We start from the raw sequence: 27759 nt of genomic DNA on the forward strand, positions 1-27759 counted from the left end.
AGTGGCTCCCTATTCGTCATCGCCGTAACTCTCATATTCTTGTACTTCTTTATAACATTCTTTTCAACCCCTCCACCCCTCTATATCTTAAAAAGCGTTTCAACTATCTTTCCTCGGTCCGCTGTGCGGAGATGCATCTCCTTGCTCCACCACCTTCATCATCAAAATTTTATAGCAACTCTTTTTCTTTTCGTGCTGTTCGGTTGTGGAATGCTTTGCCATTAGACATTAGACGTGCTAAATCCCTTCCCGTTTTCAAAAATCTTTTGAAGACTCACTACCTTTCGCTGCCTTAACTTGCCTTTATTTATGATTGTATAATATATAATGTATGTATGTATATATGTATTTATTTTATTAGTATGTAGGTATGTATTGTTTGCGACTTCATTTTGTTGAATTATATGTATATCGGCACTACCCGTTCAATGTTGTAAGTTCATTGTTTCCTGCTACCCAAAGGTTGTCTGGAAGAGATCGCTTCTTAGCGATAAGACCGCCTGTTGTTACCTAACTTTTACGTGTTTTTTCATTTCCTGTCTATTTTTAAATGTATGGTGCACAATAAAGAATATTTACTTACTTACTTACTTACACCCATTGTATCTGGGTCTCGACAACTCAAATAAAACTTCGATTGATAATAAAGTGAAGTATAATCTTCCAAAAGGTACTGGTTTAGAAGGGTTCTTGCCAAAACGGTTCAATGTAGAAAAGTGGGTGTTGATAGTATGGAGGATGATGAAAGAGTGATTTGCAATATTTGATCAGTACAAAAGCTGGTTTAAATTTAGATGCTTCTAATTGGCCGCGATACAGAATATGTGGAGCGCTCCTATTGGTGCTTTTGAAAAGCCTCCAAATACTAGCCGAGTCCGACGGCTGCGTTTAGCTACTGCATTGATTTTTATACAATGATAAGTTGCATTCGCAACACCCATAAAAAACTATATACAGGAAGTAATACCTAATACAGTGTATACTCGATATAACGATTCACCCCTTATAACGTCGACATTTGTTGGCTATAGTTAGTTTTAGACCCGCGGAGCATATTTCGTCAGTCAGCGCCACCAGGCTGATACTTTGTCAGACGATAGTTTAGATGCTGTTTTAAATTTAAAAAAAACCGTCAGCCAGTTGTACCGCGGTGGAAAGACCGTCAGCTGTAACATGAACATGTAAATAAAATAAATGAATAGTTTAAAAAAACACTCGAAAAACACGCTTTTTAACCTTGAAACTTGATCGTGTTTAAAGCCCATTACGTCACCTTTATCAAAAGTGAAAACACGACTATGATACGATATTCCATCATGGAATGCTAGTGCCTATCTTCCGGGTTCATCATCAGACTTTGAAACCTTATCGTGGTCAAAGTTCATTACAAGACTTCTCTAACAAATCCAAACACAACGATACGATGTTCCATCATGAAGTTCCAGTTTATATCTTCCGGCTCCATCATCAGATCAGTTCGACAGTACCCTATTATTGTATTGTCATCAGAACTACATACAGCTGCCAATTTTCATGACGCTACGATCCTTGGAAGATGGTTAAATTAGTTACCTTAGTACCGAGTTTTCAACCGGGAGGCGATTGGTCATCGAAATCTGTTCCTGGCTCGCGGTCTATTTACGTTTGTAACCCAATATAAACCTTCGTGCATTCCGACAAGGTTCAAAATGACGCACCGCAGACCACAAGCGTGGCCAATGGAGCGACACTCCTCCTTTCGGGCATTCTCGGCTCCGTTCGGCTCAGTATTGCTCCGAGCAATTATTAAGGTTGGCACAACTTGACGTCCCTATGCGTGCACGACCACAGATAATGACTTGAATTTTGACAACCCTAAATAGCCGAAATGGATAGTGCCATACATTAGAAAGGGACAGCATGATTCGTCCCTGAATCGCTGTCAAACTTCAGTTTCGTAGGAAGTGTCATTTCTATACGATAGTACTATTATTTATTCTGTGGTGTAGCGTTTAAAGGGTTGCCATTCTAAAAAAAATTGCGAATATAAAAGGGACCTTTGAATCTCATATAGCATGTATAGTTTCAGTTTGTTCCCACTTGTTACAGTCTCCGTTTTTTAAGGGGCTCCCTGGCGTCAATGATTCGATCTGAATTCCTTAGTTTTCTAATTTTTTTTGTAGCTTATCCCATATTTACTGCAAAGTTCATTGTCCTCGAGATATTCGGCATCAAATTTGAACAATTTTAGGACAAAAAACAGATTTTCTGGCCATAACTTTTGTGTTAATTAGTTTATAGTTAAAATCTCTGACCAGTTAAAGAGACGTAAAAGACTAACCCAAATATGTAGATTTCGTATATGTAAGATCCTTCATAGCAATCGAGTAACGAAATACGTGTTTTTTTAAACAATGTTTAAAAAAATCATAAAAAAATAAGTATTCATTTCTTTTAAAATCTAGCAGACCAGAATTGAGATAAAAGATTGAAGAACCGATAGCCATTTGTCTTATAATTCTATCTGTAATGCAAATGAAGGAGTAACGACTCAAAACTTGTCAAAAATCGAGCCATAGTAAATGTATGGCTAACTTGATCTTAGAAATCGAACAGGCTATACCAGCGGCAGTAAGATTATGGTAACAGTTAGGAACAACGGGAGTCTTTTGTTGGCATTTTTTTAAATCTACGGAACCCTTTATTTTTGGTTACGAATCTGACACGCATTTGGTCGATATTCAACTTATTTCGAACGACTATACTTGCCGCAGAACTGGCGACTAAGATCATAATGCTATCTCCTTTACCCTTGTTAAAACCAACTAAGAGTGAAAGAGATGGCATTATGGCCTGACTCGCCACTTTTTGCGGCAAGTATAGTTGAAAAGGTTTATTTTGTGGTTAGGACATGCATTTATCAATTTGTAAATATATATAAAAATATAAATGTGATGATAAATTATAAGAATAATTGATGAATTTTATGAATTCAGTATTGAAATTGTCTATGAAATTATGTAAAATGTTATATTTTGTTATAATTTATAATAAAGTTGTAGCTTATAAAATAAATTATTAAAGTATTTTTTTTTTTTCAATTGTAAAAAATTGTTACTAGAGTCAGACCAAGCTAAGTTGGCAACGATTTTGACAAACAGGCAGTGCAAGTGTTATTTTAAATGTCAAACATCTATGAAATTATGACGTTTTACTTATCTCTTGCACAGGCTGGGCTATCAAATTCGCTGCAAACTTAGCTTGGTTTGCCTCTATTATTTCAGATGTAATCATGTGATAAGTGCATCTGCTCTAGAAATTAATGGGTAGAGGCATTTGTAACCATGCGTCAAGTAACCTGTTACTGTCTTTTAGGTGCATTTGCCTTAGGGTTTTAATCATCCAACCTAAAATTATTATTTTCTCCTTAATATATATCTAAAACAGTATCCCCTTATTCATAAACGTGTACTAAAGTTACGATGCCGCTGATCATCGTTTGTCCCTTTTCAACGTATTGGTATGATGGAAAGGGACAAACGATGATCAGCGGCATCGTAACTTTAGGACACGTTTATGAATAAGAAGGTATATGTATACCAATACCAATAAACGATAGACAACACAAAAAACGCTCGCGGACGTTGTCCGCATTTTAACCGACTTCAATTTCATAGAAGGAGGAGGTTCTGTATTCGGTTGTTCTTTTTTTTATAGATGGCTATGCTTTTTAAAACTGTCTGTCTTCTTCTTTCTCCGTGCCTTTTCCCATTTCATTTGGGGTCGTCCCTCCGAATATTTTTTCGCCATTCGGCTCTTATTACCTTGGTCTATTGGATTTTTTTCTGAGTTCTGACGACCGGTCTGGCCTAGTGGGTAGTGACCCTGCCTACGAAGCTGGTGGTCCCGGGTTCAAATCCTGTTAAGGGCATTTATTCGTGTGATGAGCATGGATATTTGTTCCTGAGTCATGGATGTTTTCTATGTATTTAAGTATTTATAAATATTTATATATTATATATATCGTTGTCTAAGTACCCTCAACACAAGCCTTAATGAGCTTACTGTGGGACTTAGTCAATTTGTGTAATAATGTCCTATAATATTTATTTATTATTTATTTATTTATTTATTATTTATTTATTTATTTGAAGGTTTCTCCACCAGGTTGCTTTTGGGCGTCCTTCAGGCGTGACAAATGAGTCTGTTCTAAGGCACAGCTCCATAGTATCACAGCCATACTAAAGAAGAGACGACTGAGGTGGCTTGGGCATGTGTATCGAATGGAAGACTCATTAAGATTATTATAATGTAATATTTACCCAGGTATTGGCTGTTGTATTTATAAATGTTGTTATGTATTTTTCATGTCACTATATGATGTTACTATAAATGTTGTATTGACTTGTAAAAGAGCCCTTGAGGCCTACTTGCCGAATAATTTTTTGAATTTAGAATTTTGTTTACCACTTCAAATCCTAGGGGAGGTTGTTGAGGCAAAAAGACTGGTCGGGTGGCCAATGCTACGCTTCAAAGATTGCGTCAAGCATGATATGGTTTCTTTTAATTTCTCATGTAACCAATGGCAAAAACTGGCCCATTTGGAGTCGTGTTATTCTGCTTTTTTTTTATCATGGCTTACACTGTTAGGCCTCACCTGGGGCCAGTTACAGCTTGAGGTGTGAATGGGGTGAGTAGGAAAAAAAACCGCCGCCTGGTTTACCTCTTTAAAAGAGAAACGTATGAGGCGCCACGAGCAGCCCCCTTCCCCCCCCCCCCCCCCTCACCCCTGCCTGTACCTGCCTAGGCCAATGGGCCCACCTGAGCATTTTCATCTCAGTCGAGTGAAGTTTGGCTTGTGACTGAGATGAAACTGTCTGTAGTTCAAATATAATCGTTGTCAATACAGTGTACAATGCTATTGGCCAGGTTTTGGCGGTCTTCTTTTTCCAAATTCTTGATTTCGTAGGCATCCGCTATGTCGACTATTTTATATTTGTTTACGTCAGCACATATCCACTGTAAAGAGAAAAAGGGAATATAAAAAGTGTATTATCTTGAAAAAACTTGACATTAGACGTTACGTTTTGGACACGAAATTACGCCCGAGGTCCCGGACAAAGACACCGGAGGTTAATTAAAATTTATTATGTGAAATATTGTGATTTGTGACCGCTACTTGTACCATCGCCAACACTGTTAACCGTTCATCGGTGGACCTTATTACAAAAGGCATAAGGTCCACCGATAGGCAGTTAAGAGTGTTGCTGTTTGTACCGTCAGCCGTAAAAGTGCATGGCGATTGGCGACTTTGCCCATCAATTCATTCATAATTTCTCCACGCAATTTCGCAGCTCACTGTACACGTAAAAGAAGTTCTATTTTAATGTCTGGAACTATTAATTTTTACTCATTTTCCACGACGATGGCATAGAGTCTAAACAAACGAAAATTATACAGTTTCTACAAAAATATATAAAAATAGAACACCATTAATAATTTAGGTACAGAACCCCTAGTGTAAATTTATTCGATAGCGTGACGTGACGTACGCGTTTGCGTTAAGACTCATTTTGTATGGGATTTAGAAACAGTGCGCCAAGCGGGAAGTTTTGGAAACTCAAAATCCCATACGAATTGAGACTTAACGCAAACGCGTACGTCGCGTTCCGATCTAGAATAAATTTACACTAGGGGTACAGATCTTTAATCTCTTATTTTCTAATTCACTTACTTCATCACACACTTTATTCGTTATATCAGCATACGTCAGCTTAGTACACGCCGCCTCAAAGCTGAATGCGAGACCAAAATACGAATATTTCTTCACATCTTCCATAAAAATATCAAATGTATATACATCAGGTTCACCATTGAGTTCTTTTATCCTTATGGCCAAATTTCCGTGATAATACTTCAAAAGTCCTTCGTAATCTTTTAATAATGCTTCATTACTATAAATTACACTTGATACATCTAGTACTGGACTAGCACATCTAACTTGTTGAAAATCCACCATTTTAACATCAACTGGTATTTCATTGATATATTTAAATAAATAGTTATTAGATCTGCAATCTCCATGCAAAATAACGTTATTTTGTTTAACTGCTTTTGTCAAATCTTTAAAACGTTTCGGTACAGCGAATTCTCTTATTTTATTTACATAAATGCTATTTGGATATTCGTTTTCAATAGCATTTATAGCTACAACGCATATTTGACTCCATAATTTCTTGTACCAACTCCAAAATCTTTCATCATAGTATGTTTCAGTAATTTCTTTAGTTATCGTCTTATATTTCACAGGATTTTCAGTTTTAAACGCAAATGAAAGGGCATGGAATCTCGCTAATGTTTTTAAAATTAATTTCCCATGTTCTATATCTATTATTTCGTTGATTTTAAATCCTTCAGTTCTAACGTCTTGTAGACATATCATGTCATTCTTTCCATCACAGTGGGTGAAACATAGTTTGACATGGTTGTCGTATTTTCCAGAAATTTCTTTCGAATTCTGGAACTCTAGAAGTTCAGTTAGAAGTTTTTCATAGAAATTAATTTCGTTTTTAAAGAAATCTGCGCTTCTGAAGCTCAGGCCTCTGGTTTTATTTCTGGGGTGGTGTTTAAGCATGAGTTCTGCATATGTGTGTTGGTTTTCTTCGAACTGTGTGTTGACTTTCCATTGGACCACTTCGCTGGTGAAAGATGTTGATAGGTCGTCGAGGTACTACGGATGAGAAAAAAATAGTACAGTCGAGGTCGGTAGCAATGAAAATGGGTAAATTGGGTAATATTATTATTTTATTTGATACACTAGCTGCGTGTACGTATATATCGCAGCACTTGTATTTATTTTGCACTTTTTAAAGTTCTAAGATCTAGTCTATTTTTGAAAGAGATCACTGACGGTGCACTAACAACCGTTTCAGTTCAAAAAATCTTTAACCTTTTTAACGCCAAAAACACCTAAAGTCGACGTAACTAGTCGTGCCCACCGCGCCATGGACAACTGTAGGTGTTATGGCTTATGGCGGACGCTGACAAAGTAACCTTCACACTTTTAAGTAGGGTTTAGATTAGGTTGCTCGCGCCCAGTACCCCTAGTGTAAATAAATTCGATTTCGAAACGTGACGTACGCGTTTGCGTTAAGTCTCATTTTGTATAGGATTTTGAGGTTCCAAAACGTCCCGCTTGGTGCGCTCTTTCGAAATCCAATACAAAATGAGACTAAACGCAAACGCGTACGTCACGTTTGGAAATCGAATTTATTTACACTAGGGGTACAGGATCTTGGCGTATCAGTGACGTTTCTGTTTATAACGTAAAACGTTCAAAGGGTTTGAAATATAAAGGTTGATTTAGCCCCGCTACCCCGCAGCCAGACTTACGGTGAGTTAGGGTATGATAGGAGAAGAATCAGGCAAATTTTCAGCTTGCCTCAAATGTCTACCAGCTCTCGGACCTCGATTGATATTTTGTGTGATAACCTTATATAAATAAATAAATAAATAAATAAATATTATAGGACATTATTACACAAATTGACTAAGTCCCACAGTAAGCTCAATAAGGCTTGTGTTGAGGGTACTTAGACAACGATTTATATAATATATAAATATTTATAAATACTTAAATACATAGAAAACACCCATGACTCAGGAACAAATATCCATGCTCATCACACGAATAAATGCCCTTACCAGGATTTGAACCCGGGACCATCAGCTTCGTAGGCAGGGTCACTACCCACTAGGCTAAACCGGTCGTCGAATTTATATATACCTAATACTTACGAAACAATGTGCGTAGTGTGCCGGCTGTCCATACCACTTGGTGAGTGCATCGCAAAGGAACTCGTGACTGAGAACTGGCTCATACTCCGGACTTTTACTGGTGAATACGCCCATCTGGAAAGCGATAAAAGCCAATAGAATGACAGAGATGGAGATAATGCCCCATGTTCCTATTGCTTTGGCATATATGTACTTATTCTTTTTTTTTTATACTACGTCGGTGGCAAACAAGCATACGGCCCGCCTGATGGTAAGCAGTCTCCGTAGCCTATATACGCCTGCAACTCCAGAGGAGTTACATGCGCGTTGCCGACCCTAACACCGCTCCCTCCCCTCGTTGAGCTCTGGCAACCAATGCTTATATGCCAATGCTTATTCAAACAATGCTTATAATTGCTCTTTACGATGGCCCGGGGCTGGACCAGTGAGATGGCCATGAGATGCTTGTGGCTCCTCTACGCGATGGCCCAGCGCTGGACCAGTGAGTGACAGAGAAAAATGTCCACAATAGACGAACTTCGATTTTCGCAACTATAGCCGTACCTAGGTACTTCTGAAAACATCGACACGATCGAAGTGCCAAAAAAATGTATACACGACTTTATGGCCCATCCCTATTATAAGGGTAGTGTATACATATTTTTGGCACTTTGTCCGTATCGATATTTTCAGACGTGACCGTACTAGGTATCAAAGCGACTGAATAGGTAAGTAATTAAAATTTTATAAAGTGTAATACACTTTGAATTTATCGAAATACAAAACCACCTTTTCCTGTTGTAGGGAAAATCCCACTAGACTCACACCTGCATATTATTAACTATTGCGACATACTTAAATTATTGTAATAATGTTCGCACCTTTATTTCGACTATACTTAATTTACTTACTTATCAAAAATAAAAACAAATAAAATATTTCACTTTATCAATTACCATCACGATAACACAACACGTTTTACAAAATTAATTAATTACCTTTAGTATTTTCACTTTGACCCACCTAAAACCAAGAAAATGTTACAATAGATGTATTTGTTATCGTAAAAGTTTTGTAAAGTTATCAAAAAGTCACGCTTCTGTAGCTTATGCTGTAGACTATGTCACACTAAACTATAATTATAAAACATATTCAAAACACAATACTTTACTCAGTCGGTTTCGAACAAGATCTTGTATCCCTTTCTAGCAATAGTAAGTTTACTTAGGTGCGAGTGAGGTGCCGGTTTACCAAGGTGATTAACCTGCAAAATAGAGACTACCACATTTTGAAGACATGTTCGTTTCGCTGTATGGTGTTTTTAAAATTGTTGGCTATTGTACTTTTGTTTTGTTTACGTCATGTTTCATACAGGGTGACATTAGAAAAGTGATTAATTTAATTTTTGATGATGTAATGTATTCTAAATTTAATTTTTATTTTAATCGTATGTTATAAAATAGCTTCTAAACTAAAGAGTGAAGCGCATCTAGCAAGCTGCAAATTTATGCCGTCCATTTACGTACTTAAACAACAAATACAAATACAAATAGTTTATTTCCAAAAAAAATATTAGAGCAAGTTACAATTTATTCTGACCCCCACACTAGGCAAAGCCTGTCCCGTGAGGGAAATTATACGATTTACTTAAATATATTACATAAGCGGCTATTGGCAACCATGTTGAACAGAGAAAGAATAAAACCGGCCAAGAGCATGTCGGGCCACGCTCAGTGTAGGGTTCCGTAGTTACTCTTCCGTCACAATAAGCTAAACTGGAGCTTAAAGTATAGTAAATTGTTAACCAAGGGATGAAACGGTACCTTTCACCTGAGTTAAACAAATAGGCAAATTTTCATAATCAGTACCTAATTAAAATAGGTCTTTTTACTATGAAGGGAAAACTTTTTGCGATAACTCAAGAACAGCTAAACTGATCATGTCCGCTATAGTTTTCATTTAATGTCTTTCTTAAGCTCTACTTCCACGATTTTTTTCATATTTTTTGGACCTATGGTTCAAAAGTTAGAGGGGGGGGGACACATTTATTTTTTCTTTCGGAGCGATTATCTCCGAATATATTCACTTTATCAAAAAATGTTTCTTGAAAACCCCTATTAGTTTTGAAAGACCTTTCCAACAATACCCCACACTCTAGGGTTGAAGCAAAAAAAAAATTTCACCCCCACTTTACGTGTAGGGGAGGTACCCTAAAAAAAATTATTTTTTTAGATTTTATTGTACGACTTTGTCGGCTTTATTGATTTATGTATCCATGCGAAATTTCAGCTTTCTAGCACTAACGACCACGGAGCAAAGCCTCGGACAGACAGACAGACAGACAGACAGACAGACAGACAGACAGACAGACAGACAGACAGACAGACAGACAGACAGACGGACATAGCGAAACTATAAGGGTTCCGTTTTATGCCATTTGGCTACGGAACCCTAAAAAGTAGGATAAGGAAATTAAAATTAATAAAGCTTAGTAATAGATAATACAAGCAGATAACTTATAAGAGAAGCTTATAAAGCCTAATTCTTATTTAGTGTCAGCACAGTGTGTGTGTGTGTGTGTGTGTGTGTGTGTGTTTGTGTGTGTGAGAGAGAGAGATTGTGTTGGGGGGGGGAGGAGGTATGTGTGTGTTATGTTAGGATGTTATCTTAATAATGTTTTCTGTGTCTAAAAACGATAAATTCATCATATTAATTGTTAAGAGCTTTTTAGGGTTCCGTAGCCAAATGGCATAAAACGGAACCCTTATAGTTTCGCCATGTCCGTCTGTCTGTCTGTCTGTCTGTCTGTCTGTCTGTCTGTCTGTCCGAGGCTTTGCTCCGTGGTCGTTAGTGCTAGAAAGCTGAAATTTGGCATGGATATATAAATCAATAAAGCCGACAAAGTCGTACAATAAAATCTAAAAATTTAATTTTTTTTTGGGTACCTCCCCTACACGTAAAGTGGGGGTGAATTTTTTTTTTCGCTTTAACCCTAGAGTGTGGGGTATCGTTGGAAAGGTCTTTCAAAACTAATAGGGGTTTTCAAGAAACATTTTTTGATAAAGTGAATATATTCGGAGATAATCGCTCCGAAAGAAAAAAAAAATGTGTCCCCCCCCCTCTAACTTTTGAACCATAGGTCCAAAAAATATGAAAAAAATCGTGGAAGTAGAGCTTAAGAAAGACATTAAATGAAAACTATAGCGGACATGATCAGTTTAGCTGTTTTTGAGTTATCGCAAAAAGTTTTCCCTTCATAGTAAAAAGACTTACTTTAATTAGGTACTGATTATGCAAATTTGCCTATTTGTTTAACTCGGGTGAAAGGTACCATTTACTACACTTTAAGCTCCAGTTTAGCTTATTGTGACGGGAGAGTAACTACGGAACCCTACACTGAGCGTGGCCCGACATGCTCTTGGCCGGTTTTTATTTACTTCTACGACCGAATATTCTTTAAAATTGTACAAATTAACTAGACGATTATAGATTCGGGGGTGCAGAAAGACTGAAAAACGATGTGCAAATGTGGTTTTGACGGCATTCGTAGGAATTTTAAATATTCGATTTTTGAGTAATCTATTGTAGTTAGATGAGTTGAGAACCATTTTGTGTACCGACAATACAACAAATTAACACCACGTCTACTTGACACGAGATGGCAAGTGCCGCGACTGACGAAAAGTGTATTGTTCAACAATTTGTGTGGTTTGGCAGAAGTATATTGTAAATATTATAAGGCATGAAATGTGAATAAACGTTTTTTTTTTATTTACAACTAATATTGCAAGCAGGAGTTGATAAATACCGGTTTATCCGGTTGTAATATTAGCTGGAAATTGTTGAGCATTAGACTTTTCGTTCGTCGCGACATCTATTATCAACTAGCAGTACTGATAAATCCGCTCGCTACTTGACAAAAATGATAAACGTTTTTGTAAGAAAACTGATGTATGGAGTAAGCACTCTATGCTTACTTATTTTTCTATGGCTTGGTCTAACTCTACTATAACCGGTCAGTACAGTGTATTTAACCAAAACATTGACTTATGGTGTTATTCATAAACGCGTTACTGGCCTAAATTAGCTACGAATCGTTTGTCTTTATCTGTCATTTGACTTATGTATTTGTAAGAAAGGGATAAAACATAATGTAACTAAATCAGGCCCGTAAAGTTTTATGAATAAGGGGGTTAAAGTTACCTTGGTAGTCGTACAGGTTTAAGACGTTATTGAAAAACGCACTACAAGTCTCAATTAGCTAATAATCGTTTGTCTTTTTCTGTCATTTGGAGTTATGTATTTGTAAGAAATGGATAAAACATAAATTAAGTGATTGAGCCTTGTAAAGTTTTATTAATAAGGGGGAATACTATTTTTATTTTCAGTAAACCAAAAAGATTAATATTTATATATTTTATTCATTGAAATCATGGTTCCTCTACATATTTTTATGAAATAAATCTATACTTATATTTTAGTCCAATACTCTATTACCCTAAATACTGCTTAGGTAAAGTCTAAAATGAGGTATTAGGTATGAGTTGAGGTGATGCGTTCTTGTGGACATCATAAAATAAACGCACTTTAAATCCTAAATTTCTTACTTTAACCATATAGACATTTTCTTAAAAGTTGTATGACAACAGTCTCACAAAAATGTATTAAAGATAATGATAGTTTATTTTCTAAGGAGGCATATGCGCTAATGAACGTCAAATAAAGCTACGCCGGCTCTAACCCTACACCTCTGACCCGAGAAGATTTAAATCCCTCCTAAACTGTAGGTGGGTATCCTAAAATGGGACCGGCAAGAAACTCTACAACCAGATCATAATTTTTTGTAATTTCGAAACCTCAATTTAAACGGTTAATTAATTTGCATGCAATATTAAATACATTGCTAACTGCAGGGTATAATAAATTCAGTCGATCGACCAAATACCGCAATCAATGCCGGATTTAGAGGTCTGGAGGCCTCGGGCAATAAAGGAGTGGAGGCCCCCTGGCCCCAAATTTTTCCAAAATTGAAAATGGTAAATTTTCCGAATTCTCTATTGTGGAGGCCCCTCTTTTGATAGATAGATAAATCATTTATTTGGCAGCTGCAAAAACACACAATATATAGTTTAAATCATCATAAAGAACACAAATTATTACAGGAACAAAATAAAAATAGCACAAAAGAAAATTGAGACAACAAAATAGGCATAATTAATAAACAATAAAATAAAATAAAAGTACCTACCTACATACTGTGTGCGTTGCAGCAGGACAAAAGGGTCACGGCTCAGTGATACTCTTCACTCTTTCACTCTTTTTTCGTTTTGTGGAGGCCCGGGGCAGTAGCCCCGGTTGCCCTCCCCTAAATCCGGCCCTGACCGCAATTTAACGAAAATAGCATGCAAGTTCTTGAACCGTCTACAAGTATGGGGCTTAAAGAAGAGACGTCGATTTTCCCGAAGGTTTTTGACCCATTCAGGAGCCCTGTGGGATCCCCTCTATTTTCCAGTTTATATGTATCCGTGGTCGACGCAGTGCTTCACGTTGTTGGCCTCTCTCTGGCGCCCCTCCTTGGTCTTGAATGGGGTCATCGGCCAAATTTCGTCGATATTGCGCTTTCTGTCACCCTGGAAAACAAAATAAGTTTATTTCTGTATTCCTATTTAGTTTGAAATAGTATAGTTACGTCCTCTGTTCTGTTTAAACCCCATTTAGACCATTCAATAATTTACAAGCAATATTCAATACATTGCTACGGAGTACAATTAATTCAGGACGATCAACCAATTAAATGGGGCTTTAACCTGATGGTTGACTATTAGAGAATGCCATTAGGCATTAAGTTCGTTTGACGACCGGTTTGGCCTAGTGGGTAGTGACCCTGCCTACGAAGCTGATGGTCCCGGGCTCAAATCCTGGTAACGGCATTTATTCGTGTGATGAGCATGGATATTTGTTCCTGAGTCTTGGGTGTTTTCTATGTATTTAAGTATTTATAAATATCTATATATTATATATATCGTTGTCTAAGTACCCTCAACACAAGCCTTATTGAGCTTACTGTGGGACTTAGTCAATTTATGTAATAATGTCCTATAATATTTTTTTTTTTTTTGTATTTTCTTCAATAAAATTTAAATTGCTGTTGACCATAAAAATGTCATGAATTTTAATTGATGTTGTGACAATATGAAACGATCTCTTTACGTTTGCCATTAAATGCATCTGTTTAGAAAAGAAATTAAATAACAATTGATGAAACATCCATATATGAATACTCTCACATATTATGACAGATCTTTATAGTAAAAGTTTTTGTATTATTATAGTAATTATTAGATACTAATTGGACGAGCAGTTTTCCAAAATGCGCTTTTTTATGATATAGGAGGCAAACGACCAGACGAACCGCCCTAATGATAAGCAATCACCGTCGCCGATGGACACTTGCAACACCACAAACGTTGCAAGTACGTTGCCATCCTAAGATCTCCCATCTTATTACGCTCTTTCTTGAAGGCCGTATCGGTCCGAAAATACCGCAAGAGACAGTTGATTCCACAGTTTAGCCTGTCGAGGCAGGAAGTTTTGGACAAACATACAGTTGAAGGACTGACAATTATCTAAGAAAATTATTTACCTCCATGTTCATATCACAAGCTTCTTCGGGCGGCAGTACAATATGTGGTGTCGATTCAATACTAAACGCCAGACCAAAGAACGAATACTTCCGCACTTCCCTCCCTAAATGTCGCCTTTGAATAAACCTTATCGGGATCACTTCCATACGCCCCTAATCTGTCTAGAAAGGACCTCATAATAATACTCCAATAGTTCATCATAATGTTTCTTCCCGCATATCTTCTGTAGTACACCCGTATATGACAAAAGATGTGTCCAACACAGGAGAAGCGCATCTAGTGAGCTGGAAATCTATCATCATAGCGTCACGGGCCGCCCGTTCATATATTTGTATAAGAAATTATTTGTCCAGGAATCACCGTGAACGGATGACTCCATTTTTTGCGATCTTGGACTGCTTTTATCATCTCTTTATACCGCTCTGGAACAGCGAATTCCTTTACCTTTTCAACATATTTGGAGTTAGGATATTCCTTTTTCTACAGCGTCAATAGCTATGCCACATAGACGTTTCCAGAAAGTCTCGTACCAATCCCAGAGACGCTCATCAAATAAGTCTCAAATATTAAATTGCTTATTCTGTTAAATTCTTCAGGCTCCTGATCTTTCATTGCGAAAGATAACGCATGGAATTTAGCCATAGTTTTGTATGTCTGTTTGCAATGTGCGTAGTCTATTCCTTCTTGCCTGACAGGGTATGGTGCGAAGTTGTAAATAGAAACATCTTCGAGACAAAACGATGTCGTTTTCTCCATCACAATACGTTATGAAGACTTTGGGACAGTTATCGAATGGTTCCGATATGTTTTTAGTCAATTGGAATTTTAACATTGCTGGTAGGACTTCGGTGTAGAATATAATCCTCGTTTTTAAAGAACTCGTTACTCCTGAAGGTAAGACGACGGGAGAGGCTTCTGGGGATACTCTTAAGAATGACTTTGATACTTTTGGGGTCACCGTAGTCTGTTTTGCCGAAGACATTGATACGCATCAGTTCGCTTAAGTAGGAATCGCCTTTGCCTGTTTCGCCGACGTACTGAAAAATAACAAATAGATTTCTATAGATTAGATTTAAATGTACGGGCTTTTGACGACCAGTCTGGCCTAGTGGGTAGTGACACTGCCTATGAAGCCGACAGTCCTGGGTCCGAATCCCGGTAAGGGAATTCATTTGTGTGATGAGCACAGATATTCGTTCCAGAGTCATGGATGTCTTACAGATATTATTATTATTTTTTCCTTTATTTATCTTTTTCTCTCAGATTAGGCTTTTTACAATATGTATATAAAAGTAAAATATAAAAACACTTACAAAACAATACAAAAGATATAAACACATTATAAAAAACCTAACCTAGGGTGCCGCCAGCAGCGGGGCAGGGCCCAAGCTGCCGGTGGTCAGGGCTGCAGGGAGAGGAACCGCCGGACTATCCGCGCCGTGTCCAAGATCACCCGCCTTCTGCATCTGACCCTTGATCCAACCACCTAGCGAGAGTCTCTCAAGGTGTTGGTCGAGACTCTTCGCTATGAGACCGTTCGCTGAAACGACTATCGGGACAATGATCGTTGAATCAACATCCCACATGGCGGTTATCTCGTGAGCCAAGTCTAGGTACTTACTGGACTTGTCCTTCTCGGCTTTCACGAGATTCTCATCATGGGGGATGGAGGCTTATTGGCTACAATAGTCCTGTCAGTGATAATAGATCGATCCCAATAGAGCGTGGCACGACCATTTTCGAGAACTGGAGCAGGTGAGTACTTGTAGTACGGTACTTCGCGGTCCACAAGGCGGTATAGAAGAGCAAGTTGCTGGTGAATAATTCTGGCTACGAGATTATGTCTGTGCAAGTACTCGCCGTTAGCAAGATGAGAACAACCGGAAATGATATGCCTGAGTGACTCTCCGGGACGGCGGCATGCCCGACAAATGTCGACCGTACCGTCCTTCAGGATATATTTCCGATAGTTGTTCGTCATCATAACTTCGTCCGCAATTGCACAGGCAAAACCCTCGGTTTCTCCGAAGAGGTCCCCGAATCGTAACCAGTTCACCGACGCGAGCAGGTCCACGTCAGGTCCCGTGAGGGCCTTGTAGAACCGCCCGTGTAGCACCCTTACTCTCCCATGCCGCTTTGCGATCCGCAGTACTTAGTACCACAGGTTTGCGCCAGTTCTCGTTTGCCAAGGAGAGCGGCGTGAGGTTCCTGTCTACTGCCACCACGTCACGATGCATCCCACACTCGTTGTTAAGGAAATAATTCCTGAGATTGCAACACCTCGCGGTTGTGGAGATCTTTGGCGTTTAGGAAGCCTCGACCTCCACACTTCCGTGGGATGTACAATCTCATAACAGACGAGCGTGGCTGTAGCATACGGTGTGTGGTGAGCAGTAGTCGGACCCTCCGATCCAGGGCGTCCAGCTCGGTCTGAGTGTTATTATTATTATTATTTATTTATTTCCAAAATAGTTGTACAGCATAACAGTATATACTAAATCACTGCAAAACTACAAACAGATATTTGTTCCTGGGTCATGGATGTTTTCTATGTATTTAAGTATTTGATTGAGTACCCACAACACAAGCCTTCGTAGCTTACCGTGGGACTTAGTCAATTTATGTAAGAATGTCCCCATAATATTTATTTATTTATCTTAACTAAACCCATAGGAAATCTTAAGACATTTTCACAAAGTGACAAACAACTGTTTTTACAGTACATATGGTGCTACTTTACCGCACTAGTGCGAAAATTAGCATATTACGTTACTGTGTCGAACATTTAAAGGGCCATATGTACTGTAAAACGTTGTACGATACATGTGCGAATAGGTAATTCGCAGCTCGTGTCGATTTAAAACACTCCCTTCGGTCGTGTTTTAATTTATCGCCACTCGTTTCGAATTTCCTATTTTTCGCACTTGTATCGTAATGTACTATTAAACACTTCATTTATCATAAATCATATGACATGCTTATCAATCATAATTGCATATGGACAAGGTTACGTTATCATTATAAAATAACTGCCATAACTACCTGTAAAGTGGCTGTATATCTCAGTAATTTAATTGCAGTTGTTAAGTATTTGTTATTTACATAACGATAAAAAGCCTTATCAAAGCCTTGTAAAATATAGCAAATAAAATAATCCGTAAACAATTTACATAAACCTACAAGAAACATACGAAACAGTTTTCCCTAGGATCAACATTAAAAAAAGACTTTACAAATTATTTACGAAAAATTAAAGAAAAGGAACCTTAGAATTGATTTTAATTCATTTTCCTGCTTTAATATCTTTTTAAATATTGATCCTTGTAAAAAGTGTACTGAATCTGTTTTGTAGAAAATTTTGTGTAGATTATTTACGTTTAACAACATTTTTTGCTATTGACCACCGTTTACGTGTTATTTACGAAAATATAGAAAATGGACCATGATATGATTTTAATTACTTTTCCGCTTTAATATCTTTTTAAATGTCGATCCTAGCGAAAAAGTGTACGGAATTTTTCTTGTAGGCAATTTTATATTGATTATAAGATTTTTTTTACTATGGACCACCGTTTACGAGTTATTTACGAAAAGCTAAAAATGGGACTTTAAATTTTTTTGGTCATCCAGTATACATACCTCCATTTGAGTAAAGGTCAAAGAGAGCCTTGCTGTCTCTCGTCAGTGAGCTAGGGGTACACGCCACTCAGGGTACAGGAGGCCTACCGCGAAAATCGAAGTTCGTCAATTGCGGGCATTTTTCTCTGTCACTCTAATTATGTCTTAGTGAGAGTAAAAGAGAAAGATCCCCGCAATTTGCGAATTTCGGTTTTCGCGGTAGGCCCCCTGAAGTTGGCCCCAATTTTAAATTATACTGTATACATACCTCCCATCGAGTAAAGGTGACGTTCTCCTTGAACCAGTCGGAGAGAGCCTTGCTGAGTCTCGTCAGTGAGCAAGGGCTACACGCCACTCAGGGTACCGAAGTTGGCCCCAATTTATAATTGTCCTGTTATACATACCTCCCACCGAGTAAAGGTGACCTTCTCCTTGAACCAGTCGGAGAGAGCCTTGCTGAGTCTCGTCAGTGAGCACGGGGTACACGCCACTCAGGGTACCGAAGTTGGCCCCAATTTATAATTGTCCTGTATATATACCTCCCACCGAGTAAAGGTGACGTTCTCCTTGAACCAGTCGGAGAGAGCCTTGCTGAGTCTCTCATCAGTGAGCACGGGGTACACGCCACTCAGGGTACCGAAGTTGGCCCCAATTTATAATTGTCCTGTATACATACCTCCCACCGAGTAAAGGTGACCTTCTCCTTGAACCAGTCGGAGAGAGCCTTGCTGAGTCCTCGTCAGTGAGCACGGGGTACACGCAGGGACCGGACCCGCTTACCCTAACCCGTTCAAAAACCCGGGTTATTGTAAAGCTGTGTTCCAAAAACCGCTTCATTTCGGTAAGCTTTTGATTGGCTTACCGGTTAAGAAACTAATCCTTTTATTTGAATTAATTCAGGTTAGCGCTTACCGATATTAAAAACCCGGGAAAGGGTTACCGCTTCAAGCGCTGATTAAATACGAACAAGCTGTTTTAACTTTTACGTGAACTGCATATGGTCTATTAACGTAGCGCCCGACGCGAAACACGGCGGTTCCATTCCCTACGTGCACGTGCGAGTGCGCGGCGCGGCGCGGCGGCAGTCGGTATTTGTCAAAGGCTTTGTAATTTGCCGACCTAATATTGCTAATTCAAGCAAAAGTGTACGTTAAGTCACGTAGCGCACAACGTAGATTTCAAACACATGCTAAAGTTTAAGGCAAATTACCTAATATGGTAAGGCGTTGCATTGATTTTGGTATATTTTTGTTTAGTACCTATTACTCCTATTATAGTCACTTTCTTTATCGTTAGCTGTCTGTGCACATCTCCTGTGTCAGTGGAACTCATCAATGGCTTCTAATAATTTTATCGAGTTTGGGCTCATTTTAAAGGTCTTGACGAGTTCTTTACGATACACATGGTGGAGAGGGTCTGATGGTGGAATCGGAAGGTGTCGATGGAACTGATCGATAACTACTAATAATGCTATCGAGTTAGGGCTCATTTTAAATACATTGACGAGTTCTTTACGATACACATGGTGGCGAGGGTCTGATGGTAGAATCGGAAGGTGTCAGTGGAACTCATCGATAACTACTAGTAATGCTATCGAGTTTGGGCTCATTTTAAAGGTCTGGACGAGTTCTTTACGATACACATGGTGGCGAGGGTCTGATGGTGGAATCGGAAGGTGTTGATGGAACTCATCGATAACTATTAGTAATGCTATCGAGTTTGGGCTCTTTTTAAATATCTTGACGAGTTTTTTTACGATACACATGGTGGCGAGGGTCTGATGGTGGAATCGAAAGGTGTTGATGGAACTCATCGATAACTACAAGTAATGCTTATCGAGTTTGGGCTCATTTTAAAGGTCGTCATGAGTTCTTTACGATACACATGGTGGCGAGGGTCTGATGGTGGAATTGGAAGGTGTTGATGGAACTCATCGATAACTACTAGTAATGCTATCGGAGTTTGGGCTCATTTTAAATATCTTGACGAGTTCTTTACGATACACATGGTGGCGAGGGTCTGATGGTAGAATCGGAAGGTGTCAGTGGAACTCATCGATAACTACTAGTAATGCTATCGACTTTGGGCTCATTTTAAAGGTCTTGACGAGTTCTTTACGATACACATGGTGGCGAGGGTCTGATGGTGGAATCGGAAGGTGTTGATGGAACTCATCGATAACTACTAGTAATGCTATCGAGTTTGGGCTCATTTTAAATATCTTGACGAGTTCTTTACGATACACATGGTGGCGAAGGTCTGATGGTGGAATCGAAAGGTGTTGATGGAACTCATCGATAACTACAAGTAATGCTATCGAGTTTGGGCTCATTTTAAAGGTCTTTATGAGTTCTTTACGATACACATGGTGGCGAGGGTCTGATGGTGGAATCGGAAGGTGTTGATGGAACTCATCGATAACTACTAGTAATGCTATTGAGTTTGGGCTCATTTAAAATGTCTTGAAGAGTTCTTTACGATACACATGGTGACGAAGGTCTGATAGTTAAATCGGAAGTTGTCAATGGAACTCATCGATGACTTCCCATAATGCTATCGAGTTTAAGCTCATTTTAAATGTCATGACGAGTTCTTTACGATACACATGGTTGAGGTTCATCATTTTTGAAAACCACATTCCCTAATACCTATAAAACGACATCCATGACAACTTTTATGACAAATTGCATGGCCGCCATCTTGGATTCCAAAATAGTCATGACTTTCGAAATCCGCACTCCCTTAAACCTATAGAACGACATCCATGACGACTTTTATGACAAATTGCATGGTCGCCATCTTTGATTCCAAAAAAGTCATGATTTTCGAAATCCGCACTCCGTAAAACCTATACAACGACACCCATGACTATTTTTCTGACATATTTCATGGTCGGCATCATGAATTCCAAAATGATCATCTTTTTCAAAATCCGCACTCTCTAAAACCTATAAAACGACATCCATGATGACTTTTATTAAATAGTACGTGGCCGTCATCTTGGAATTCCAAAATAGTCATCATTTTCAAAACCCGCACTCCCTAAAACTTATAAAACGATATCCATGACGACTATTATGACAAAAAACAAGGCCGCCATCTTGGATTCCAAAATAGTCATGATTTTCGAAATCCGCACTCCCTAAAACCTAAAAAATGACTTCCATGATGACTTTTATGACAAAATGTGTGGCCGCCACCTTTGATTTCTAAATGGTCATCATTTTCGAAATCCGCACTCCCTAAAACCTATTAAACGATATCTATGACGACTTTTATGACAAATTGCATGGCCTCCACCTTGGATTCGAAAATAGTCATCATTTTCGAAATCTGCACTCCCTAAAACCTATATAATGACATCCATGACGATTTTTATGACATTGTACATGGTCACCATCTTGGACTCCATCCATGACGACTTTTATGACAAATTGCATGGCCGCCATCTTGGATTCCAAAATAGTCATGATTTTCAAAATCTGCACTCCCTAAAACGTATATAACGACATCCATGACGATTTTATGACATTGTACATGGTCATCATCTTGGACTCCAAAATGGTCATCTTTTTCGGAATCTGCACTCCCTAAAACGTATAAAACTACTTTTATGACAAACATGACAACTTTTATGACAAATTGCATGGCCGCCATCTTGGATTGCAAAATAGTCATGATTTTTCGAAATCCGCATTCCCTAAAACGTATAAAACGACATCCATGACGACTTTTATGACAAATTGCATGGCCGCCATCTTGGATTCCAAAATAGTCATGATTTTCGAAATCCGCACTCCCTAAAACCTATAAAACGACATCCATGACGATTTTTATGACGTAGTACATGATCACCATCTTGGACTCCATCCATGACGACTTTTATGACAAATTGCATGGCCGCCATCTTGGATTCCAAAATAGTCATGATTTTCAAAATCTGCACTCCCTAAAACTTATATAACGACATCCATGACGATTTCTATGACATTGTACATGGTCATCATCTTGGACTCCAAAATGGTCATCTTTTTCGGAATCTGCACTCCCTAAAACGTATGAAACGACATCCATGACGACTTTTATGACAAATTGCATGGCCACCATCTTGGATTCCAAAATAGTCATGATTTTCGAAATCCGCACCCCCTAAAACCTATAAAACGACATCCATGAAGACTTTTATGACAAATTGCATGGCCGCCATCTTGGACTCCAAAATGGTCATCATTTTCGAAATCCGCACTCCCTAAAACGTATAAAAACGACATCCATGACGACTTTTATGAAAAATTGCATGGCTGCCATCTTGGATTCCAAAATAGTCATGATTTTCGAAATCCGCACTCCCTAAAACCTATAAAACGACATCCATGACGATTTTTATGACATAGTACATGGTCACCATCTTGGACTCCATCCATGACGACTTTTATGACAAATTGCATGGCCGCCATCTTGGATTCCAAAATAGTCACGATTTTCGAAATCTGCACTCCCTAAAACCTATATAACAACATCCATGACGATTTTTATGACATAGTACATGGTCACCATCTTGGACTCCAAAATGGTCATCTTTTTCTAAATCTGCACTCCCATAAACCTAAAAACCGATTTACATGACGACTTTTATGACTTACTGCCTGGCCGCCATCTTGGATTCCAAAATCGTCATCATTTTCGAAATCGGAACTCCCTAAAACCTAAAAATGATGATTTTTATGACAAAGTGTGTGGCCGCCATCTTACTAAAACCGGATACAAATAAGCATCTATATAGTAAGTCAACATTAACGAAAAGTACTTTTACGTCGGTAGTTACAATATAACTATCGAATCAATTACGTAATGCCCATCTCTGCCGCGGTGCCGCAGCGGTGGAGGAAAGGCGCGGGAGAGGGGTAAGGCTTACCCTAAACCGAAAGGTTACCGGTTAGTACACGCAAAACACAAACCGAATCAGCTCCTGTAAGCGGTAACCACTTGTTACGATTAGGTTAATCTGAATAATACGGGTTAATCATTATTGTTGGGTAACCGGTTGAACGGGTTACCCAAACGATTAGCTTATCATATGAAGGGGTTACCCATTCCAACGGGTAAGCCAAATGAACGGGTTTTCCGGTCCCTGGGTACCCACCCAATTTATAATTGTCCTGTATATATACCTCCCACCGAGTAAAGGTGACGTTCTCCTTGAACCAGTCGGAGAGAGCCTTGCTGAGTCTCTCGTCAGTAAGCACGGGGTACACGCTACTCAGGGTACTGAAGTCCTCGGAAGACATGGTGCTCTGAAACATCAGAGAAAAGTAAGTAATTTTATAATCCTTTTAATAAGAAGCTATTGCCCTAATCCAAGTTAGTGTATTAGTCTACGTCCTGTCTGGTCTATTTGGTAGTGACTTTGGTTATAAAGCCTATGGTCTGCATTTATTTGTGTGATGAGCATGGATACTTCTTGTTCCTGAGTCTTGGGTATTTTCTATGTATGTATCTATATTCCTATATTGTTGTCTAAATACCCACAAGCCTTATTGAGCCTACTATTTTTTTTTTTTTCTATAATATTTATTTATTATCAGTGGTGGGGCATCTATAGGACTTGCTTCCCGATGGATCGCCAAGGGTGCCATACAGGTTTCAAAGGAAAAGCAAGCCAGATTAGCCTCGTTTTGTTCTATGTGTAAGACTGATCCACCACTGTGGTGTAAGCACTAGATTTTGAACTTAAAAAGCATTAGAATATATTATAAGATTAGAATTATTTGTGTTGTCATTAACTAATACCTAATTATTAAAGATAGGCCTGTAGGGCTAATATGGTCGGCTCTTTATCATTTGTCATCATACCTGTCCCGTTCTAATAAGTATGTAAGTGCGAAAGTGACGGGCATAGTGACAAGTGATAAAAATGGAACCATGATGCCGCCGCTGTTCTTATAATTTCGACTGAACATTCTCGTTTGGTGTGCCTCGGTGGAATACTACAACGCGATTGGTTGATGAGTTCGCATCACGCGCGTGATTGGTCGCAACTGGGTGAACTGGGACTCCCTCTGGTCGCATAACAACTTTTGTCATATTTTTAATTGTCATAACACTTTATGCATTAAATTGTAAGTCATAAAAATCTTTAGTCAGAATTTTTCCTGAGCATAATTGGGTTTTTGTCATAAATGAGTTATGTCATAATTTTTATAGTAATAAATTTAATTCGCATAAAATTTAACGGTTGGTTCTTTAGGTATGCACAAAAAATATGTGACAACTGCTGTGTATGTCATCAAATATTATGGCTAAAAATGTATGACACAATATAATATGACTTTTCATTTGTATGCACAATGATGATTATGACACAAGTTGTTATGCATATCAAAGATATGACTTATTTAACAACTAGTTTAGTTGGATTGCACACTGTGCACGCTTGGCTCGCATAACTCAGTAACGTCAGTACCACCGCTCCATCTCCGTTTGGGCCTGCCACCTCCTCTCCCATCTTAAGGAACCCTTACTGTGGCTATTTTGGCCCACCTCTGTGGGTGCAAGCAGCAGACATGGTTGGCCCAGTCCCATCAAGATAAAAGAGATTAAAGATAGATAGTATGAGCACTCAGATTAACAAAGTGAGTGTATGGACATGCTTTATCTATTATCTGTCCACTTTAGTTAATGAAACTTGAAAAAGTGAACAACCGTAATGGTTAAACCATGTTATTTAATCAGTTTTATTAGGTATCTATGCAAAGTATTAACCCTTATACCACCGGGGGTCTAAATAATCAAGGCATAATAGAGAGCCTTGAAATATAAAATATTTAAATTTAGGACTTAATTTTGGTTTCTTCAAGTCTCATCAACAAGGAACCAATACATTTTGTATATTTGCTGGGAAGCAATGAGTACAGTCACATTTAAAAATATTGATATGGTCTAAGTGCCAAAAATATGGATACACTACCTTAATAGTGTATACTTACATATTTTTGGCACTTTGTCCGTACTTTTTTTGATGTGACTGTAAGTAAGTACCTACATAAATAACATGAGAAAGTTTAACTATTGATGTTTCTTATTCAAAAAGTAGGTTAAGTACATTAAAGCATTTTTTTACAAATGTTTAGGCTAAACAATAATTTTCTCCAAGTTTGAATAAAAATTTTTTTGGTACTTTTGGCTAGCGCTAAGTTAACCTTTCAATTTCTAGGGTTACATAATTTATGGCATGGTAAGCATTTATTTTCATTACCTAAGTTAAGATTGATAATAAAGTGTTAAAAAAATATATATATTATTAACTCACCCCGTTAAATATACTTCAAATTGTTTCACTTTTGTCACAGAAAACATTTATTTTATTTTTGTGTTTCACTTTTTAACCGTAATAACACGGGATCAGATAAGCTTGTAAATAATTGGCAAATAGTAAGGTTTTGTAAATAAAGTAATTTTAGAACATTTTAATTTTATTATCAGTTTGTCACCAAAATATTTTTTGAAGAAATAATCGTAAATTATACTTCGACTAACAATTTAACACTAACTATTTTAATAGTAGGTAAATAAGTGAAATTAACATAAGTAGTATATTTTCTTGTACAATTATCACACATTATTGTTTAGACTCAACAATATAAAATTAATAGAATAATTATTCAATAAAAACAATTTCAAAACTTACCGTAAACGCGCGTATCTTTAAATTACTTGCACTCAACTTTGTGTCCGTCAAACAATGAATTGTACTGTATGTCAATACCGGCTCATCTTTTATATTATGTTATACCGAAATTCGTCACCAATGTTATTATCTCTCTTTCACACTATTGTAAAATAAACGCTATAAGAAGAGACAGAAGTATAACAAAACTACGAGAAACTAATAATATTGACTTGATAAGAAGTAGGAAGTGTGCTGTTGTTTGGTAATCCGACCAAATACAGTGCTCTTATATTTCACATTTTGTTGGGACACAGTTTGCGTTTTGAAATCAGTCGTATTTTCGTAAAATGTCAAACGCTGATTTTGAAGGAATGACGTTATCAGGGATGACGTGGCAGGGTTGCTAGAGAGTGGCAGATTTATTTGGGTAAAAATAAATAACATTTTTAAAAGATATAATGAATCTCTTAACGATATAGATATTTTTGTTCATAGTTTGTCCGTGTTCAAGAACAAAGTTCGGCAAATTTTGTTTTCTAGATATTGATCAATTTGGTTCCAGTCATATTTTTCAGTTTTGTATGTTTTATTACCTTACTAGCATGTAGTATGCAACTAAACCGGTAATTTATAATTGCGTAATTTACAATTCTATGTAATAGTTTTCTTTGTAACGTAGGAAACTTTAGGCCTATTTTTACTTCATTTACTTTAGATATATTTGTAAAAGGCTGTTTGTTTCCTAAATAAATTTGTTTTGGGGGCTGAGTCACCCACGTCCGTAGGAGGATACCCTGTAATACGAATCCCTACACGTGGTCCCCGGGTGGTGCTAATCAGGTGACAATTAATGGTGGTAGGCTTCGGCCGAGGCTTATGACCACCCACCGATCTAAGCCGTGTCGCCAAATGGCCTAGCCGTGTTCCGGCACGAAGGTCGGTGTTGCCACAAGTGAGGACGGGTCGAATTGGTTGCTTGTAGCTTGCAAGCCGGTCTGACGTACACTGTTTTCCCCGCACTGGGCTGCTAGCCGCGGAGGGTAGCGGGATCCGAGGCACGGTTCACCGCTGGCCGACCGCAGTTAGTAGGGGGCCCAAGTACCAAGCTAGCCCCTTGGGAAAGGCTGCCCCGCCAACTAGCGAAAAATCCCGGGTTGCGCCATAGTGCCGGTTGGCGACCGGACGAGAGGGCCCTATGGACAACTTTGGGGGGGCTCGGGCGTCCCCGCAGTCTCCAGGCTAGTACGCCTCTGGTGTGGTCACGCAGTGTACGTCTTAAGGGTTAGCAGCTCATAGCCTAAATTCACTACCGTCTTCCTCCATACCTATTCCTACTTAAAATAAAATATGGCAAAGAGAAACGGTAAACAGCGGCTGCACTCCCTCTCACTAAAAGTGCACCTCTCAAACATTCGAGGATTGCACTCAAATCTCAATGCAGTCCACCACCACCTTGAGACTGAAAAACCCGCACTCTTATTTCTCTCGGAGACGCAGATAAGATGTCCGGCTGACGTGGCGTACCTTTGCTACCCAGGGTACTCTCTGGAGCACAATTTTAAGCCCCGTGCTGGTGTGTGCGTGTACGCCCGCGACGACATTTGCTGTCGGCGTCTCCGATGCTTTGAAGACCCCAACTTTTCCACCCTATGGGTACTGGTGGATACAGGCGTAGAGAAGATTCTCTATGGCTGTATTTATCGGTCGCACAGCGGAGATCGGGAGACCACCAGGCTCACAGAGTATTTAAGTGAGGCGGCGGAAGCCGCTCAGCATAAATACCCAACTGCCCAACTAGTGTTGCTGGGGGATTTTAATGCACACCACCAAGAGTGGCTATTCCCATACCAGCACACTGACCATGCTGGGAGAGAGATGCGAAAACTCGCTCTGACATTAAACCTCACTCAGCTGGTCCAAGGGGCAACGAGGGTTCCCGATGTTGACGGCCAAACAGCCAATTGCCTGGACCTTCTGCTGACTACCGACCCGGATCACTACGCAGTGTCAGTGTCGTCACCTTTAGGTAGCTCTGACCACTGTCTAGTGAAGTCTGTGTCGGTATACTCCCCA

The 27759-nt window shown here is 38.7% G+C and overlaps 1 protein-coding gene and 1 pseudogene across 3 annotated transcripts; both read right to left on the minus strand.

The window, feature by feature from the left end:
• Nucleotides 1-4784: 4784 nt before the first annotated feature.
• On the minus strand, nt 4785-26250 carry LOC133516559 (uncharacterized). Of its 3 annotated transcripts, none has more exons than XM_061849549.1 (4): nt 25705-26250; nt 7777-7890; nt 5714-6709; nt 4785-4998 (listed from the first exon to the last, which is right to left on the minus strand). In XM_061849549.1, exons 2-4 carry the CDS (start codon nt 7888-7890, stop codon nt 4864-4866), a joined length of 1245 nt encoding a protein of 414 aa, XP_061705533.1. In that variant the 5' UTR covers nt 25705-26250; the 3' UTR covers nt 4785-4863. The 3 variants fall into 3 exon arrangements, with proteins under 3 accessions (XP_061705533.1, XP_061705535.1, XP_061705532.1); XM_061849551.1 differs by lacking the exon at nt 25705-26250 and adding an exon at nt 13004-13132 and having other exon boundaries at nt 4828-4998; XM_061849548.1 differs by lacking the exon at nt 25705-26250 and adding an exon at nt 8754-9447 and having other exon boundaries at nt 4828-4998.
• Nucleotides 12157-25554, minus strand: LOC133516558 (uncharacterized; annotated as a pseudogene).
• Nucleotides 26251-27759: the final 1509 nt, after the last annotated feature.

The sequence above is a fragment of the Cydia pomonella genome, chromosome 3 (assembly GCF_033807575.1).
Source record: "Cydia pomonella isolate Wapato2018A chromosome 3, ilCydPomo1, whole genome shotgun sequence".
NCBI lineage: Eukaryota > Metazoa > Arthropoda > Insecta > Lepidoptera > Tortricidae > Cydia > Cydia pomonella.

Coding starts and splice junctions, on each gene's coding strand:
- LOC133516559 (XM_061849549.1), bottom strand. CDS start 7,890: ATGGGCGTATTCACCAGTAAAAGTCCGGAGTATGAGCCAGTTCTCAGT. Junction 6,710..7,776: donor CACACTACGCACATTGTTTC/GTAAGTATTAGG, acceptor TCTCATCCGTAG/TACCTCGACGACCTATCAAC. Junction 4,999..5,713: donor CGAATAAAGTGTGTGATGAA/GTAAGTGAATTA, acceptor TTCTCTTTACAG/TGGATATGTGCTGACGTAAA.